We start from the raw sequence: 20,039 nt of genomic DNA on the forward strand, positions 1-20,039 counted from the left end.
GATATATCCAGGTGGTGATATATCCAGGTGGTGATGGTGATATATCCAGGTGGTGATATATTCAGGTGGTGGGGGTGATATATCCAGGTGGTGATATATCCAGGTGGTGATGGTGATATATCCAGGTGGTGATATATCCAGGTGGTGGTGGTGATATATTCAGGTGGTGATATATCCAGGTGTTGGTGGTGATATATTCAGGTGGTGATATATCCAGGTGGTGATATATCCAGGTGGTGATGGTGATATATCCAGGTGGTGATATATCCAGGTGGTGGTGGTGATATATTCAGGTGGTGATATATCCAGGTGTTGGTGGTGATATATTCAGGTGGTGATATATCCAGGTGGTGATATATCCAGGTGGTGATATATCCAGGTGGTGGTGGTGATATATCCAGGTGGTGATATATCCAGGTGGTGATATATCCAGGTGGTGGTGGTGATATATCCAGGTGGTGATATATCCAGGTGGTGGTGGTGATATATTCAGGTGGTGGGGGTGATATATCCAGGTGGTGATATATCCAGGTGGTGTTGGTGATATATCCAGGTGGTGGGGGTGATATATTCAGGTGGTGGTGGTGATATATCCAGGTGGTGATATATCCAGGTGGTGGTGGTGATATATCCAGGTGGTGATATATCCAGGTGGTGGTGGTGATATATCCAGGTGGTGATATATCCAGGTGGTGGTGGTGATATATCCAGGTGGTGATATATCCAGGTGGTGGTGGTGATATATCCAGGTGGTGATATATCCAGGTGGTGTTGGTGATATATCCAGGTGGTGGGGGTGATATATTCAGGTGGTGGTGGTGATATATCCAGGTGGTGATATATCCAGGTGGTGGTGGTGATATATCCAGGTGGTGATATATCCAGGTGGTGGTGGTGATATATCCAGGTGGTGATATATCCAGGTGGTGGTGGTGATATATCCAGGTGGTGATATATCCAGGTGGTGTTGGTGATATATCCAGGTGGTGGGGGTGATATATTCAGGTGGTGGTGGTGATATATCCAGGTGGTGATATATCCAGGTGGTGGTGGTGATATATCCAGGTGGTGATATATCCAGGTGGTGGTGGTGATATATCCAGGTGTTGGTGGTGATATATTCAGGTGGTGATATATCCAGGTGGTGATATATCCAGGTGGTGATATATCCAGGTGGTGGGGGTGATATATCCAGGTGGTGGTGGTGGTATATCCAGGTGGTGATATATCCAGGTGGTGGTGGTGATATATCCAGGTGTTGGTGGTGATATATTCAGGTGGTGATATATCCAGGTGGTGATATATCCAGGTGGTGATATATCCAGGTGGTGGTGGTGATATATCCAGGTGGTGATATATCCAGGTGGTGATATATCCAGGTGGTGGTGGTGATATATCCAGGTGGTGATATATCCAGGTGGTGATATATCCAGGTGGTGATATATCCAGGTGGTGGTGGTGATATATCCAGGTGGTGGTGGTGATATATCCAGGTGGTGATATATCCAGGTGGTGATATATCCAGGTGGTGGTGGTGATATATTCAGGTGGTGGGGGTGATATATCCAGGTGGTGGTGGTGATATATCCAGGTGGTGATATATCCAGGTGGTGATATATCCAGGTGGTGATATATCCAGGTGGTGGTGGTGATATATCCAGGTGGTGGTGGTGATATATCCAGGTGGTGATATATCCAGGTGGTGGTGGTGATATATCCAGGTGGTGGGGGTGATATATCCAGGTGGTGATATATCCAGGTGGTGATGGTGATATATCCAGGTGGTGATATATCCAGGTGGTGGTGGTGATATATCCAAGTGGTGGTGGTGATATATCCAGGTGGTGATATATCCAGGTGGTGATATATCCACGTGGTGGTGGTGGTATATCCAGGTGGTGATATATTCAGGTGGTGGTGGTGATATATCCAGGTGGTGGTGGTGATATATCCAGGTGGTGGTGGTGATATATCCAGGTGGTGGTGGTGGTATATCCAGGTGGTGATATATCCAGGTGGTGGTGGTGATATATCCAGGTGGTGGTGGTGATATATCCAGGTGGTGGTGGTGATATATCCAGGTGGTGGTGGTGATATATCCAGGTAGTGATATATCCAGGTGGTGATATATCCAGGTGGTGATATATCCAGGTGGTGATATATCCAGGTGGTGATATATCCAGGTGGTGATATATCCAGGTGGTGATATATCCAGGTGGTGGTGGTGGTGATATATCCAGGTGGTGGTGGTGATATATCCAGGTGGTGATATATCCAGGTGGTGATATATCCAGGTGGTGGTATATCCAGATATGTTCCAATCAGTGGACAAGTAGAAATGAATATTATCAGGTCAAAAATATTTGGGAGTTTTCACATCAAGTTATCTGGATGTGTGTGTTGTGTGTGTGTGTGTCTGTGTGTGTGTGTGTGTGTGTGGGCCCCTGCCAGATGTCATACTGTAGCTAGCTGCTGCTGCTGTCGAGTGCCAGTGGTGTTTCCAGCCCCCCACACACACACACATAGGGCCAGGGCCGAGCAGAACGGCCGTGAGCTGCAGTCTGCCAGCTCTGTGTGAGGCCGCTCTACACAAACATTCACCCATCACCGACCCCTGGCCCCGAGCCTTCAGCCCCGAGCCTTCACCCCCCACCTCATCCCCTGTGTTGCTCTTGGAGCCTACGGGCCTGTTGGAGCCTCTTTCCCTACAGCCTTGTAGCCAGCCCAGTATTGCTCTCTCATATCCTCCCCTCCCCCCTTCTCTCCCTTCCCTCCCCTCTCTCCACCTCTCCTCTCCTTTCTCCTCCTCTCCCCTCCCCTCTCCCCACCTCTCCTCTCCTTTCTCCTCCTCTCCCCTCCCCTCCCCTCTCCCCACCTCTCCTCTCCTTTTTCCTCATCTCCCCTCCCCTCTCTCCACCTCTCCCCTCCTCTCCTCTTCTCCTCTCCTTTCTCCTCATTTCTCCTCCTCTCCCCTCCCCTCTCCCCACCTCTCCTCTCCTTTCTCCTCATTTCTCCTCCTCTCCCCTCCTCTCCTCTCTCCTCCTCCCCTCTCCTTTCTCCTCCTCTCTCCTCTCCTCCTCCCCTCTCCCCACCTCTCCTCTCTCCTCTCCTTTCTCCTCCTCTCTCCTTTCCTCTTCTCTATTCTCCTCTACTCTACTCTCCTCTCCTCTCTCCTCCTCTCCTCTCCTCTCCTCCTCTCGCTCTTGTGTTTCCTCTCCTCCTCTTCTCTCCCCTCCTCTCCTCTCTCCTCCTCACCTCTCCTTTCTCCTCCTCTCTCCTATCCTCCTCCCCTCTCCCCACCTCTCCTCTCCTCTCCACTGCCCTCCAGGCTCTTGTGTTTCTCAGATGAACCCTCTTTAATTATTGGAGCTGACTGAAGTTAATGTCCATGACAGGCAGTCATGTCCTGTTGTCTCTGAGAACCAGAGAGGACCGACACTATTTATACAAAAGTATGTGGACAAACCTTCGCTGACAGGTGTATAAAATTGAGCACACCGCCATGCAATCTCCATGGACAAACATTGCCAGTAGAATGGGCCTTACTGAAGAGCCCAGTGAGTTTCAACGTGGCACCGTCATAAGATGCCACCTTTCCAACAAGTCAGTTCGTCAAATTTCTGCCCTGCTAGAGCTGTCCCGGGTCAACTCTAAGTCATGTTATTGTGAAGTGGAAACGTCTAGGAGCAACAACGGCTCAGCCGTGAAGTGGTAGGCCACTTCCAAACTGCCTCTGGAAGCAACACTCACTACCGAGTTCCAAACTGCCTCTGGAAGCAACATCAACACAACTGTTGGTCGGGAGCTTCATGAAATGGGTTTTCATGGCCGAGCAGCCGCACACAATTGAATAATCTGAGTTTGGCGGATGCCAGGGGAACGCTACCTGCCCCAATGTATAGTGTCAACTGTAAAGTTTGGTGGATGCCAGGAGAACCCTACCTGCCCCAATGTATAGTGTCAACTGTAAAGTTTGGCGGATGCCAGGAGAACGCTACCTGCCCCAATGTATAGTGTCAACTGTAAAGTTTGGTGGATGAGGAATAATGGTCGGGGGCTGTTTTTCATGGTTCGGGCCCCTTAGTCCCAGGGAAGGGAAATCTTAACGCTACAGCATACAATGACATTCTAGATGATTCTGTTCTTCCAAATTTGTGGCAATAGGTTGGGGAAGGCCATTTCCTGTTTCAGCATGACAATGCCCACATGAACAAAGAGAGGTCCATACAGAAATGGTTTGTCGTGATCGGTGTGGAAGAACTTGACTGGCCTGCACAGAGCCCTGACCTCAACCCCATCGAAAACCTTTGGGATGAATTGGACCACGAGCCAGGACTAATCGCTAAACATCAGCACCCGACCTCACTAATGCTCTTGTGGCTGAATGGAAGCAAGTCCCCGTAGCAATGTTCCAACATCTAGTGGAAAGCCTTCCCAGAAGAGTGGAGGCTGTTATAGCAGCAATGTTCCAACATCTAGTGGAAAGCCTTCCCAGAAGAGTGGAGGCTGTTATAGCAGCAATGTTCCAACATCTAGTGGAAAGCCTTCACAGATGAGTGGAGGCTGTTATAGCAACAATGGTCCAACATCTAGTGGAAAGCCTTCCCAGATGAGTGGAGGCTGTTATAGCAGCAATGGTCCAACATCTAGTGGAAAGCCTTCACAGATGAGTGGAGGCTGTTATAGCAACAATGGTCCAACATCTAGTGGAAAGCCTTCCCAGATGAGTGGAGGCTGTTATAGCAGCAATGGTCCAACATCTAGTGGAAAGCCTTCCCAGAAGAGTGGAGGCTGTTATAGCAGCAAAGGGGGGAACCAACTCCATATTAATGCCCATGATTTTGGAATGAGATGTTCGACTAGCAGGTGTCCTCATACTGTCAGTAGTGTAGTTGAATGTTTTGTACTCTCTCTAAGAAGGTCAGGACAGATGGAGCAGGCTGGAGATCTCTCTAAGAGGCAGCCCTGTCTATCTCAGACTACATGGTCAGGACTGATGGAGCAGGCTGGAGATCTCTCTAAGAGGCAGCCCTGTCTATCTCAGACTACATGGTCAGGACAGATGGAGCAGGCTGGATAAATGTTGCTTTTAGTTAGATCTAACAAGCAGCTGTTACTGGACACGTCATTATGGCATTATGCCCCCACCACTGAAATCATTCCAATAAATTCACTGATGATAAGTGCATCTCAGCTTGGTTCTAGTCAAGTCTCTTTGGTTGCTGAGTCACCGTGTGATGTGGTGGGGGTGTGGTGTCATCGCAGGCTGCGGTGCCGGTTCCCGTGTCCATGTCCAAGCGGAGGGAGGACGAGGTGTCTGTGGGGAGCATGCCATTCGCCAAGCAGCCATCCAATCAGGCCTCGGACTACGCTAGCAGCCCGGTCAAGACCAAGACTGTCACAGGTAGGAACAGTCTCCATCTCTCTGGGTCTCCATCTCTCTGGGTCTCCGTCTCTCTGGGTCTCTGTCTCTCTGGGTCTCTCTATGTCTCTATCCCTCTGTTTATCTCTATCGCTCTCTCTCTCTCTCTGGGTCTCTGTCTCTCTCTCTCTGGGTCTCTGTCTCTCTATCTCTCTGGGTCTCTATCTCTCTGGGTCTCTGTCTCTCTGTTTCTATGGGGCTCTGTCTCTCTGGGGCTCTGTCTCTCTGGGGCTCTGTCTCTCTGGGTCTCTGTCTCTCTCTGGGTCTCTATCTCTCTGGGTCTCTGTCTCTCTGGGTCTATGTCTCTCTCGGTCTATGTCTCTCTGGATCTCTGTCTCTCTGGGTCTCTGGGTCTATGTCTCTCTGGGTTTATGTCTCTCTGGGTCTCTATCTCTCTGGGTCTCTGTCTCTCTGGGTCTCTGTCTCTCTGGGTCTATGTCTCTCTGGGTCTCTGTCTCTCTGGGTCTCTGTCTCTTTGGGTCTCTGTCTCTTTGGGTCTCTGTCTCTCTGGGTCTCTGTCTCTCTGGGTCTCTGTCTCTCTGGGTCTCTATCTCTCTGGGTCTCTGTCTCTCTATCTCTCTGGGTCTCTGTCTCTCTGGGTCTCTGTCTCTCTGGGTCTCTGTCTCTCTGGGTCTCCATCTCTCTGGGTCTCTATCTCTCTGGGTCTGTCTCTCTGGGTCTCTGTCTCTCTGGGTCTCTGTCTCTCTGGGTCTCTGGGTCTCTGTCTCTTTGGGTCTCTATCTCTCTGGGTCTCTGTCTCTCTGGGTCTCTATCTCTCTGGGTCTCTATCTCTCTGGGTCTCTGTCTCTCTATCTCTCTGGGTCTCTATCTCTCTGGGTCTCTGTCTCTCTATCTCTCTGGGTCTCTGTCTCTCTGGGTCTCTGTCTCTCTGGGTCTCCGTCTCTCTGTGTCTCCGTCTCTCTGGGTCTCTGTCTCTCTATCTCTCTGGGTCTCTGTCTATCAATCTCTCTGGGTCTCTGTCTCTCTGGGTCTCTGTCTCTCTATCTCTCTGGGTCTCTGTCTCTCTATCTCTCTGGGTCTCTGTCTCTCTTGGTCTGTCTATCTGGGTCTCTGTCTCTCTGGGTCTCTGTCTCTCTGGGTCTCCGTCTCTCTGGGTCTCTATCTCTCTGGGTCTCTATCTCTCTGAGTCTCTGTCTCTCTGGGTCTCTGTCTCTCTGCCGTGTGTCTGTTGCCGTGTGTCTGATGCCGTGTGTCTGTTGCCCTGTGACTGTTGCCGTGTGTCTATTGCAGTGTGTCTGTTGCTCTCTGCCTTTCTCTGTCTCTCTATCTCTATGTCTCTCTATCTCTCTGTGTGTCTGTTGCCGTGTGTCTGTTGCCGTGTGTCTGTTGCTGTGTGTCTGTTGCCGTGTGTCTGTTGCTCTCTGCCTTTCTCTGTCTCTCCATCTCTGTGTGTCTGTTGCCGTGTGTCTGTTGCTGTGCGTCTCTTGCTGTGCGTCTGTTGCCGTGTGTCTGTTGCCGCGTGTCTGTTGCCATGTTGTACAGATATTGTATCTGGGCCCAGAAGCTGCTTTACACCACTTTTCCACTTACTGGGACCCCCCTCATTCTCCACTTACTGGGACCCCCCTCATTCTCCACTTACTGGGACCCCCCTCATTGAAAACAGTCATCTGCCATCTTTTCCTTGGATGAGATGCTGGTGCAGAGAAACATACTCCTCCCATTCCCTCCAGCATGTTGTCTCGGGGTTCAGCTGGAAGCTCTGAGCTGCTGGAGGGAGAGGAGGAAGGGAGGAGAGGAGGAAGAGAGGAGGAAGGGAGGAGAGGAGGACGAGAGGAGGTGCAGAGAAACATACTCCTCCCATTCCCTCCAGCATGGTGTCTTGGGGTTCAGCTGGAAACTCTGAGCTGCTGGAGGGAGAGGAGGAAGGGAGGAGAGGAGGAAGAGAGGAGGAAGGGAGGAGAGGAGGACGAGAGGAGGTGCAGAGAAACATACTCCTCCCATTCCCTCCAGCATGGTGTCTTGGGGTTCAGCTGGAAACTCTGAGCTGCTGGAGGGAGAGGAGGAAGGGAGGAGAGGAGGAAGGGAGGAGAGGAGGACGAGAGGAGGTGCAGAGAAACATACTCCTCCCATTCCCTCCAGCATGGTGTCTTGGGGTTCAGCTAGAATCTCTGAGCTGCTGGAGGAGAGGAAGGGAGGAGAGAGGAGGAAGGGAGGGGAGGAGGAAGAGAGGAGAGGAGGAAGGGAGGAGAGGGGGAAGGGAGTGGATGAGGAAGAGAGGAGAGGAGGAAGGGATGAGAGGAGAGGAGGAAGGGAGGAGGAAGAGAGGAGGGGAGGAAGAGAGGAGGAAGGGAGGGAATGAGGAAGGGAGGGGGAAGGGAGGAGAGGAGGAATGGAAGACGAAGGGAGGATAGGAGGAGGAGAGGAAGGGAGGGGATGAGGAAGGGAGGGGATGAGGAAGGAAGGAAGGAAGGAAGGAAGGGAGGGAGGGAGGGAGGGAGGGAGGGAGGAGAGGAGATGAGGAGGAAGGGATTAGAAAAGGTGAACTGAGTGAGGACACTGTTTCTGAGTTTGGCAGCAGGCTACATACACCAGGGTCCATATCCACAAAGAGTCTTGGAATAGGACTGATCTAGGATCAGGTCAGAAAGAGTCTCAGTAGGAGTGGTGATCTAGGATCAGGTTAGAAAGAGTCTCAGTAGGGGTGGTGATCTAGGATCAGGTCAGAAAGAGTCTCAGTAGGAGTGGTGATCTACGATCAGGTCATAGTCTCAGTAGGAGTGCTGATCTAGGATCAGGTCATAAAGAGTCTCAGTAGGAGGTGATCTAGGATCAGGTCATAGTCTCAGTAGGAGTGCTGATCTAGGATCAGGTCATAAAGCGTCTCAGTAGGAGTGCTGATCTAGGATCAGGTCAGAAAGAGTCTCAGTAGGGGTGGTGATCTAGGATCAGGTCAGAAAGAGTCTCAGTAGGAGTGGTGATCTAGGATCAGGTCATAAAGAGTCTCAGTAGGAGTGGTGATCAGGTCATAGTCTCAGTAGGAGTGGTGATCTAGGATCAGATCATAGTCTCAGTAGGAGTGGTGATCTAGGATCAGGTCATAGTCTCAGTAGGAGTGGTGATCTAGGATCAGGTCATAAAGAGTCTCAGTAGGAGTGGTGATCTAGGATCAGGTCATAGTCTCAGTAGGAGTGGTGATCTAGGATCAGGTCATAGTCTCAGTAGGAGTGGTGATCTAGGATCAGGTCATAAAGAGTCTCAGTAGGAGTGCTGATCTAGGATCAAGTCATAGTCTCAGTAGGAGTGCTGATCTACGATCAGGTTGGCCTTTTAGATCATAATGAATACATGGACAGATGGGACCTGATCCTAGATCCTAATGATTAAGACTACATGGACAGATGGGACTTGATCCTAGATCCTACTGACTACATGAACAGATGGGACCTGATCCTAGATCCTAATGAATAAGACTACATGAACCTGATCCTAGATCCTAATGAATAAGACTCATGGACAGATGGGATCTGATCCTAGATCCTAATGAATAAGACTACATGGACCTGATCCTAGATCCTAATGAATAAGACTACATGAACCTGATTCTAGATCCTAATGAATAAGACTCATGGACCTGATCCTAGATCCTAATGAATAAGACTCATGGACAGATGGGATCTGATCCTAGATCCTATTGAATAAGACTACATGGACCTGATCCTAGATCCTAATGAATAAGACTCATGGACCTGATCCTAGATCCTAATGAATAAGACTCATGAACATATGGGACCTGATCCTAGATCCTAATGAATAAGACTCATGGACAGATGAGATCTGATCCTAATGAATAAGACTCATGGACAGATGGGATCTGATCCTAGATCCTAATGAATAAGACTACATGAACCTGATTCTAGATCCTAATGAATAAGACTCATGGACCTGATCCTAGATCCTAATGAATAAGACTCATGGACAGATGGGATCTGATCCTAGATCCTAATGAATAAGACTACATGGACCTGATCCTAGATCCTAATGAATAAGACTCATGGACCTGATCCTAGATCCTAATGAATAAGACTCATGAACAGATGGGACCTGATCCTAGATCCTAATGAATAAGACTACATGAACCTGATCCTAGATCCTAATGAATAAGAGTCATGGACCTGATCCTAGACCACCAGCCCTACTGTGAGATGATTTGTGGATACAGGCCCTGTCTTACATACACCAGTCTGTCTAGTAAACCAGACTTACTCTCCATCTCAATCTCCTACCGTATTTACCTACCATATTTAGGTTTCTACAGTATTCACCTACTGCATTGACCTACCATATTTACCTACAGTATTTACCTACCATATTTAGGTTTCTACAGTATTCACCTACTGCATTGACCTACCATATTTACCTACAGTATTTACCTACCATATTTAGGTTTCTACAGTATTCACCTACTGCATTGACCTACCATATTTACCTACAGTATTTACCTACCATATTTAGGTTTCTACAGTATTCACCTACTGCATTGACCTACCATATTTACCTACAGTATGTACCTACCATATTTAGGTTTCTACAGTATTCACCTACTGCATTTACCTACCGTATTTAGGTTTCTACTGTATTCACATCCTGTATTTACCTACAGTATTCACCTACTGTATTTACCTACCATATTTAGGTTTCTACAGTATTCACCTACTGTATTTACGTACCATATTTACCTACTGTATTTACCTACCGTATTTACCTACCATATTTAGGTTTCTACAGTATTCACCTACCGTATTTACGTATCATATTTACCTACCTTATTTACATACCATATTTACCTACCGTATTTACCTACAGTATTCACCTACTGTATTTACCTACCATATTTAGGTTTCTACAGTATTCACCTACTGTATTTACGTACCATATTTACCTACTGTATTTACCTACCGTATTTACCTACCATATTTAGGTTTCTACAGTATTCACCTACCGTATTTACGTATCATATTTACCTACTGTATTTACCTACCATATTTACATACCATATTTACCTACCGTATTTACCTACTGTATTTACCTACCGTATTTACCTACCGTATCCGCCTACTGTATTTACCTATCGTATATACCTACAGTATTCAGGTTTCTACCATAATTACCTACATTATTCAGGTTTCTACAGTATTCAGGTTTCTACAGTATTCACCTACAGTATTGAGGTTTCTACCATAATGACCTACAGTATTGAGGTTTCTACCATAATTACCTACAGTATTCAGGTTTCTACCATAATTACCTACAGTATTCAGGTTTCTACCATAATTACCTACAGTATTCAGGTTTCTACCATAATGACCTACAGTATTCAGGTTTCTACCATAATCACCTACAGTATTGAGGTTTCTACAGTATTCACCTACAGTATTCAGGTTTCTACAGTATTCACCTACAGTATTGAGGTTTCTACCATAATGACCTACAGTATTGAGGTTTCTACCATAATCACCTACAGTATTGAGGTTTCTACCATAATCACCTACAGTATTGAGGTTTCTACCATAATCACCTACAGTATTGAGGTTTCTACAGTATTGAGACTTCAGCTCCTCTAAGGCACGTCACGGTTCAACAAGGCCTAAAGCAACAAGCAACGTTCATTGGCATTAGTGGAGTGCCCTTTGGAAATGTCTTCCCACCAGGAGCTGCTTTCCTCTCACTGAAGTCATTTTCTCTCTGTAAATATGAGCGTGTGTATTTCCCCCGTTGAGTGTTTTGATAGGGAAATGCTCCTATGACATTTCTAGCACTAAATAATCCATTAGGGATCTTTCCAAGCTCTTTAAAGATGCTGAAAGCACAGCAGTGAAAAGGTCAAGCTGCGTTTTTTTTTAAATCTCCACTAATGCCTTTTCCCCCTCATATCGCACTGCCTTTGTTTATCCACATCTATTACAGTACATTCCCTCATTAAAATGGAGTTGGTACACCGTCGGTAAACAGTCGGTAAACAGTCGGTAAACAGTCAGCCGGGGCTCCCAGTGTATACAAACCGCTCTAGCAGTCTGCAGCGTGTCAGTAGCACCTTCTCAGAGCTCCACCTTGGGTCCTGTTGTCTGCCTGCCAGTCGGTAAACAGTCAGTAAACAGTCTGTCTGCCAGTCTGTGTTTTCTCTTTGGGTTTTTGACTAAACGTAAACTAGATCCCGGTCGTTGAATGGGCACCAGCTCTGTTGTTCAGTCTAGACCAGGAAGCGGGCAGCCAATATGACCTGTGTTTGTGTCATGTTTCTACGTATGTTTCCTGTATATTACCATGCTCGGTATAGTACATGATGAGAACGACAGGGTCACTGGCTATTCAGTTTGGTCCGTTCCAAAATATGTGACCGACCACCTCGATTAGGTAGCAACATTTTAATTTATTTTAATTGTATTTTTTTTTTACAATAGATTAAATTAGAGACTCAGAGCTATAAAATGGGATTAAAGTAGAGACTCAGAGCTATAAAATGGGATTAAAGTAGAGACTCAGAGCTATAAAATGGGATTAAATTAGAGACTCAGAGCTATAAAATGGGATTAAATTAGAGACTCAGAGCTATAAAATGGGATTAAAGTAGAGACTCAGAGCTATAAAATGGGATTAAAATAGAGACTCAGAGCTATAACATGGGATTAAAGTAGAGACTCAGAGCTATAAAATGGGATTAAAGTAGAGACTCAGAGCTATAAAATGGGATTAAATTAGAGACTCAGAGCTATAAAATGGGATTAAAGTAGAGACTCAGAGCTATAACATGGGATTAAAGTAGAGACTCAGAGCTATAACATGGGATTAAAGTAGAGACTCAGAGCTATAAAATGGGATTAAAGTAGAGACTCAGAGCTATAAAATGGGATTAAAGTAGAGACTCAGAGCTATAAAATGGGATTAAAGTAGAGACTCAGAGCTATAAAATGGGATTAAAGTAGAGACTCAGAGCTATAAAATGGGATTAAAGTAGAGACTCAGAGCTATAAAATGGGATTAAAGTAGAGACTCAGAGCTATAAAATGGGATTAAAGTAGAGACTCAGAGCTATAAAATGGGATTAAAGTAGAGACTCAGAGCTATAAAATGTGATTAAATTAGAGACTCAGAGCTATAAAATGGGATTAAAGTAGAGACTCAGAGCTATAAAATGGGATTAAAGTAGAGACTCAGAGCTATAAAATGGGATTAAATTAGAGACTCAGAGCTATAAAATGGGATTAAAGTAGAGACTCAGAGCTATAAAATGGGATTAAAGTAGAGACTCAGAGCTATAAAATTGGATTAAAGTAGAGACTCAGAGCTATAAAATGGGATTAAAGTAGAGACTCAGAGCTATAAAATGGGATTAAAGTAGAGACTCAGAGCTATAAAATGGGATTAAAGTAGAGACACAGAGCTATACAATGGGATTAAAGTAGAGACTCAGAGCTATACAATGGAATTAAAGTAGAGACTCAGAGCTATAAAATGGGATTAAAGTAGAGACTCAGAGCTATAAAATGGGATTAAAGTAGAGACTCAGAGCTATAAAATGGGATTAAATTAGAGACTCAGAGCTATAAAATGGGATTAAATTAGAGACTCAGAGCTATAAAATGGGATTAAAGTAGAGACTCAGAGCTATAAAATTGGATTAAAGTAGACACTCAGAGCTATAAAATGGGATTAAAGTAGAGACTCAGAGCTATAAAATGGGATTAAAGTAGAGACTCATAGCTATAAAATGGGATTAAAGTAGAGACTCAGAGCTATAAAATGGGATTAAAGTAGAGACTCAGAGCTATAAAATGGGATTAAAGTAGAGACTCAGAGCTATAAATTGGGATTAAAGTAGAGACTCAGAGCTATAAAATGGGATTAAAGTAGAGACTCGGAGCTATAAAATGGGATTAAAGTAGAGACTCAGAGCTATAAAATGGGATTAAAGTAGAGACTCAGAGCTATAAAATGGGATTAAAGTAGAGACTCAGAGCTATAAAATGGGATTAAAGTAGAGACTCAGAGCTATAAAATGGGATTAAAGTAGAGACTCAGAGCTATAAAATGGGATTAAAGTAGAGACTCAGAGCTATAAAATGGGATTAAAGTAGAGACTCAGAGCTATAAAATGGGATTAAAGTAGAGACTCGGAGCTATAAAATGGGATTAAAGTAGAGACTCAGAGCTATAAAATGGGATTAAAGTAAAGACTCAGAGCTATAAAATGGGATTAAAGTAGAGACTCAGAGCTATAAAATGGTAGATCAACACTACAGTTGAGGAACAATGGGGGAAAGTCAATTCTGCTTTGATAAACTTGTTACCTCACTTTTGAGAAAATGTCCCTGGAATGTTTTGAAACCTACTGGAGAACTCTTCTTTGTCTACGCCCATTCAGCATTGTTCACACCCTTTTAAGCTTTAGCCCCACCCATCTCTTTAAGGCTTCACATGTGAGGCCATTTGCTAAACAGAGGGAGTAGTTTAGTAAACAACCAACAATTTCAATTCAATTTCTCCTGTGAAGTATTGACATGTGCCTAGCTTCCTGGAACAGGTACAGAACCCTATTCCATATATAGTGCACTACTTTAGACCAGGACCCAATGGAACCCTATTCCATATATAGTGCACTACTATAGACCTGGACCCAATAGCACACTATTCCCTATATAGTGCACTACTTTAGACCTGGACCCAATAGCACACTATTCCCTATATAGTGCACTACTATAGACCAGGATCCAATAGCACACTATTCCCTATATAGTGCACTACTATAGACCAGGACCCAATGACACCCTAATCCCTACATTGATTTCTGTTTTTATTTCACCTTTATTTAACCAGGTAGGCTAGTTGAGAACACCTTTATTTAACCAGGTAGGCCAGTTGAGAACACCTTTATTTAACCAGGTAGGCCAGTTGAGAACACCTTTATTTAACCAGGTAGGCCAGTTGAGAACACCTTTATTTAACCAGGTAGGCCAGTTGAGAACACCTTTATTTAACCAGGTAGGCCAGTTGAGAACACCTTTATTTAACCAGGTAGGCCAGTTGAGAACACCTTTATTTAACCAGGTAGGCTAGTTGAGAACACCTTTATTTAACCAGGTAGGCCAGTTGAGAACACCTTTATTTAACCAGGTAGGCCAGTTGAGAACACCTTTATTTAACCAGGTAGGCCAGTTGAGAACACCTTTATTTAACCAGGTAGGCTAGTTGAGAACACCTTTATTTAACCAGGTAGGGCCAGTTGAGAACACCTTTATTTAACCAGGTAGGCTAGTTGAGAACACCTTTATTTAACCAGGTAGGGCCAGTTGAGAACACCTTTATTTAACCAGGTAGGCTAGTTGAGAACACATTTATTTAACCAGGTAGGCCAGTTGAGAACACCTTTATTTAACCAGGGAGGCTAGTTGAGAACACCTTTATTTAACCAGGTAGGGCCAGTTGAGAACACCTTTATTTAACCAGGTAGGCTAGTTGAGAACACCTTTATTTAACCAGGTAGGGCCAGTTGAGAACACCTTTATTTAACCAGGTAGGCTAGTTGAGAACACCTTTATTTAACCAGGTAGGCTAGTTGAGAACACCTTTATTTAACCAGGTAGGGCCAGTTGAGAACACCTTTATTTAACCAGGTAGGCTAGTTGAGAACACCTTTATTTAACCAGGTAGGCTAGTTGAGAACACCTTTATTTAACCAGGTAGGGCCAGTTGAGAACACCTTTATTTAACCAGGTAGGCTAGTTGAGAACACATTTATTTAACCAGGTAGGGCCAGTTGAGAACACCTTTATTTAACCAGGTAGGCTAGTTGAGAACACATTTATTTAACCAGGTAGGCCAGTTGAGAACACCTTTATTTAACCAGGTAGGCTAGTTGAGAACACCTTTATTTAACCAGGTAGGCTAGTTGAGAACACATTTATTTAACCAGGTAGGCCAGTTGAGAACACCTTTATTTAACCAGGTAGGCTAGTTGAGAACACCTTTATTTAACCAGGTAGGCTAGTTGAGAACACATTTATTTAACCAGGTAGGCCAGTTGAGAACACCTTTATTTAACCAGGTAGGCCAGTTGAGAACACCTTTATTTAACCAGGTAGGCCAGTTGAGAACACCTTTATTTAACCAGGTAGGCTAGTTGAGAACACCTTTATTTAACCAGGTAGGCCAGTTGAGAACACCTTTATTTAACCAGGTAGGCCAGTTGAGAACACCTTTATTTAACCAGGTAGGCTAGTTGAGAACACATTTATTTAACCAGGTAGGCTAGTTGAGAACACCTTTATTTAACCAGGTAGGCTAGTTGAGAACACATTTATTTAACCAGGTAGGCCAGTTGAGAACACCTTTATTTAACCAGGTAGGCTAGTTGAGAACACCTTTATTTAACCAGGTAGGCCAGTTGAGAACACCTTTATTTAACCAGGTAGGCTAGTTGAGAACACCTTTATTTAACCAGGTAGGCCAGTTGAGAACACCTTTATTTAACCAGGTAGGCCAGTTGAGAACACCTTTATTTAACCAGGTAGGCTAGTTGAGAACACATTTATTTAACCAGGTAGGCTAGTTGAGAACACCTTTATTTAACCAGGTAGGCTAGTTGAGAACACATTTATTTAACCAGGTAGGCCAGTTGAGAACACCTTTATTTAACCAGGTAGGCTAGTTGAGAACACCTTTATTTAACCAGGTAGGCTAGTTGAGAACACATTTATTTAACCAGGTAGGCCAGTTGAGAACACCTTTATTTAACCAGGTAGGCCAGTTGAGAACACCTTTATTTAACCAGGTAGGCCAGTTGAGAACACCTTTATTTAACCAGGTAGGCTAGTTGAGAACACCTTTATTTAACCAGGTAGGCCAGTTGAGAACACCTTTATTTAACCAGGTAGGCCAGTTGAGAACACCTTTATTTAACCAGGTAGGCTAGTTGAGAACACCTTTATTTAACCAGGTAGGCTAGTTGAGAACACCTTTATTTAACCAGGTAGGCCAGTTGAGAACACCTTTATTTAACCAGGTAGGCTAGTTGAGAACACCTTTATTTAACCAGGTAGGCCAGTTGAGAACACCTTTATTTAACCAGGTAGGCTAGTTGAGAACACCTTTATTTAACCAGGTAGGGCCAGTTGAGAACACCTTTATTTAACCAGGTAGGCTAGTTGAGAACACCTTTATTTAACCAGGTAGGCTAGTTGAGAACACCTTTATGTAACCAGGTAGGCTAGTTGAGAACACCTTTATTTAACCAGGTAGGCCAGTTGAGAACAAGTTCTCATTTACAATTGAGACCTGGCCAAGATATAGCAAAGCAGTGCGACACAAACAACAACACAGAGTTACACATGGAATAAACAAGCATACAGTCAATAACACAGTAGAAAAATCTATATACAGCGTGTGCAAATGAGGTAGGATAAGAGAGGTAAGGCAATAAATAGGCCATAGTGGCAAAATAATTACAAAATAGCAATTAAACACTGGAGTGATAGATATGCAGAATATGAGTGTGCAAGTAGAGATACTGGGGAGCAAAGGAGCAAAATAAATAACAGTATGGGGATGAGGTAGTTGGGTGGGCTATTTACAGATGGGCTATGAACAGGTGCAGTGATCTGTGAGCCGCTCTGACAGCTGGTGCTTAAAGCTAGTGAGGGCGATATGAGTCTCCAGCTTCAGAGATTTTTGCAGTTCGTTCCAGTCATTGGCAGCAGAGAACTGGAAGGAAAGACGGCCGAAGGAGGAATTGGCTTTGGGGGTTACCAGTGAGATATACCTGCTGGAGCACGTGCTACGGGTGGATGCTGCTATGGTAACCAGTGAGCTGAGATAAGGCGGGGCTTTACCTAGCAAAGACTTATAGATGACCTGGAGCCAGTGGGTTTGGCGGCAAATATGAAGCGAGGGCCAGCCAACGAGAGCGTACAGGTCGCAGTGGTGGGTAGTATATGGGGCTTTGGTGACAAAACGGATGGCACTGTGATAGACTGCTTCCAATTTGCTGAGTAGAGTGTTGGAGGCTATTTTATAAATGACATCGCCGAAGTCGAGGATCGGTAAGATGGTCAGTTTTACGAGGGTATGTTTGGCAGCATGAGTGAAGGATGCTTTGTTTGCGAAATGGGAAGCCGATTCCAGATTTAATTTTGGTTTGGAGATGTATAATGTGAGTCTGGACGGAGAGTTTACAGTCTAACCAGACACCTAGGTATTTGTAGTTGTCCATATATTCTAAGTCAGAACCGGGAAGGTGCGGGCAGAGATCGGTTGAAGACCATGCATTTGGTTTTACTTGCATTTAAGAGCAGTTGGAGGCCACGGAAGGAGAGTTGTATTGCATTGAAGCTCGTTTGGAGGGTTGTTAACGCAGTGTCCAAAGAAGTATACAGAATGGTGTCGTCTGCGTAGAGGTGGATCAGAGACTCACCAGCAGCAAGAGCAACATCATTTTGATATATACAGAGAAGAGAGTCGGTCCAATAATTGAACCCTGTGGCACCCCCATAGAGACTGCCAGAGGTCCGGACAACAGGCCCTCTGATTTGACATACTGAACTCTATCTGAGAAGTAGTTGGTGAACCAGGAGAGGCAGTCATTTGAGAAACGAAGGCTGTTGAGTCTGCCGATAAGAATGTGGTGATTGACAGAGTCGAAAGCCTTGGCCAGGTCGATGAATATGGCTGCACAGTAATGTCTCTTATCGATGGCAGTTATGATATCGTTTAGGACCTTGAGGGTGGCTGAGGTGCACCCATGACCAGCTCTGAAACCAGATTGCATAGCAGAGAAGGTATGGTGGGATTCAAAATGGTTGGTGATCTGTTTGTTAACTTGGCTTTCGAAGACCTTAGAGATGCATGGTAGGATAGATATAGGTCTGTAGCAGTTTGGGTCAAGAGTGTCACCCCCCCCCCCCTTTGAAGAGGGGGATGACCGCGGCAGCTTTCCAATCTTTGTGAATCTCAGACGACACGAAAGAGAGGTTGAACAGGCTAGTAATAGGGGTTGCAACAATTTCGGCAGATAATTTTAGAAAGAGAGGGTCCAGATTGTCTAGCCCGGCTGATTTGTAGGGGCCCAGATTTTGCAGCTCTTTCAGAACATCAGCTGACTGGATTTGGGTGAAGGAGAAGTGGGGGAGGTTCGGGAGAGTTGCTGTGGGGATACCGACTGAGGGAAGTTGTTTGTTTTTGACTCAATCTCTTTATTGGCTAGGAGAGGGCCTACATTGACACTTTGACTGTGATTTGCTTTTACCTGATCACATGCTTTCCCAGGCTATTGAATATTCATGTTCTCACTGATGTACTGATTGGCTAAGAGAGGGCTTACATTGACACTTTGGCTGTGATTTGCTTTTACCTGATCACATGCTTTCCCAGGCTATTGAATATTCATGTTCTCACTGATGTACTGATTGGCTAGGAGAGGGCCTACATTGACACTTTGGCTGTGATTTGCTTTTACCTGATCACATGCTTTCCCAGGCTATTGAATATTCATGTTCTCTCTGATGTTCTGATTTGTTCCTTTGTATTCCTGGGAGGTTTTGGTTCCAGTCTTAAGGATCACCTCTGAGAGCGTAACTGAATCACTCATTAGTCTCATAATGGAACAAAATAAAAGGACTTTCAAATGTTTTTTGTGCGTAGTTCAAAGATCCCTTCAAACAAGTGTAATGGTAAAAGACTGTGTCTGCTTTCAATTGATCATTTGAATCCATGCCTGGTACTTTATGAGAGAGAGAGAGAGAGACAGAGAGAGAGAGAGACAGAGACAGAGAGACATAGATAGACAGAGAGAGACAGAGAGAGACAGAGAGAGACAGAGAGAGACAGAGAGAGACAGAGACAGAGAGAGACAGAGAGAGACAGACAGAGAGAGAGAGAGACAGAGAGGGAGAGAGACAAAGAGAGAGAGAGACAGAGAGAGAGAGAGAGAGATGTTTTGTTATACACTAACCCCATAACTACAGCTCTGTGGTAATCAGGAGGGACTAAGCTTGGGCCCTGCGAGGGGCCCCGGGAACTCACACAGACCCCATAACTACAGCTCTTTGGTAATCAGGAGGGACTAAGCGTGGGCCCTGCGAGGGGCCCCGGGAACTCACACAGACCCCATAACTACAGCTCTTTGGTAATCAGGAGGGACTGAGCGTGAGCCCTGCGAGGGGCCCCGGGAACTCACACAGACACACAGATCTATTTAATTTCCCCCAGTAGTGAGCTGAAGGCTGGGTGATATCATAGGTTAGTGGAGCCTCGCTCCTCTTCACCCCTGGCTGGCCTGAGACTAGTGAGGGAGGACACCTCCCCTTCACCACTGGCTGGCCTGAGACTAGTGAGGGAGGACACCTCCCCTTCACCACTGGCCTGAGACTAGTGAGGGAGGACAACTCCTCTTCACCACTGGCCTGAGACTAGTGAGGGAGGACACCTCCCATAACAAGCCCCAGTCAGTACTGTTAGGTGTCCAGTAACAAGCCCCAGTCAGTACTGTTAGGTGTCCAGTAACAAGCCCCAGTCAGTACTGTTAGGTGTCCAGATCACAAGCCCCAGTCAGTCCTGTTAGGTGTCCAGTGTTTCCTATGTGTGGTTCTGTGATGGCTGGCTCACG

The 20,039-nt window shown here is 45.3% G+C and overlaps 1 protein-coding gene across 1 annotated transcript in view; it reads left to right on the plus strand.

Annotated features, from left to right (window-relative positions):
* The window catches only part of LOC110513475 (intermembrane lipid transfer protein VPS13B), a gene marked incomplete at its 3' end in the record, with an annotated part of 690,119 nt that overhangs the window by 396,635 nt on the left and 273,445 nt on the right, over positions 1-20,039 (plus strand). The window contains 1 exon segment of the mRNA XM_090228566.1: positions 5,266-5,404. Within this exon segment, the coding sequence (XP_090084692.1) occupies positions 5,266-5,404 (139 nt within the window).

The sequence above is a fragment of the Oncorhynchus mykiss genome, unplaced genomic scaffold (genome assembly GCF_057628025.1).
Source record: "Oncorhynchus mykiss isolate SJ-2025 unplaced genomic scaffold, ASM5762802v1 scaffold93, whole genome shotgun sequence".
Taxonomy (NCBI): domain Eukaryota; kingdom Metazoa; phylum Chordata; class Actinopteri; order Salmoniformes; family Salmonidae; genus Oncorhynchus; species Oncorhynchus mykiss.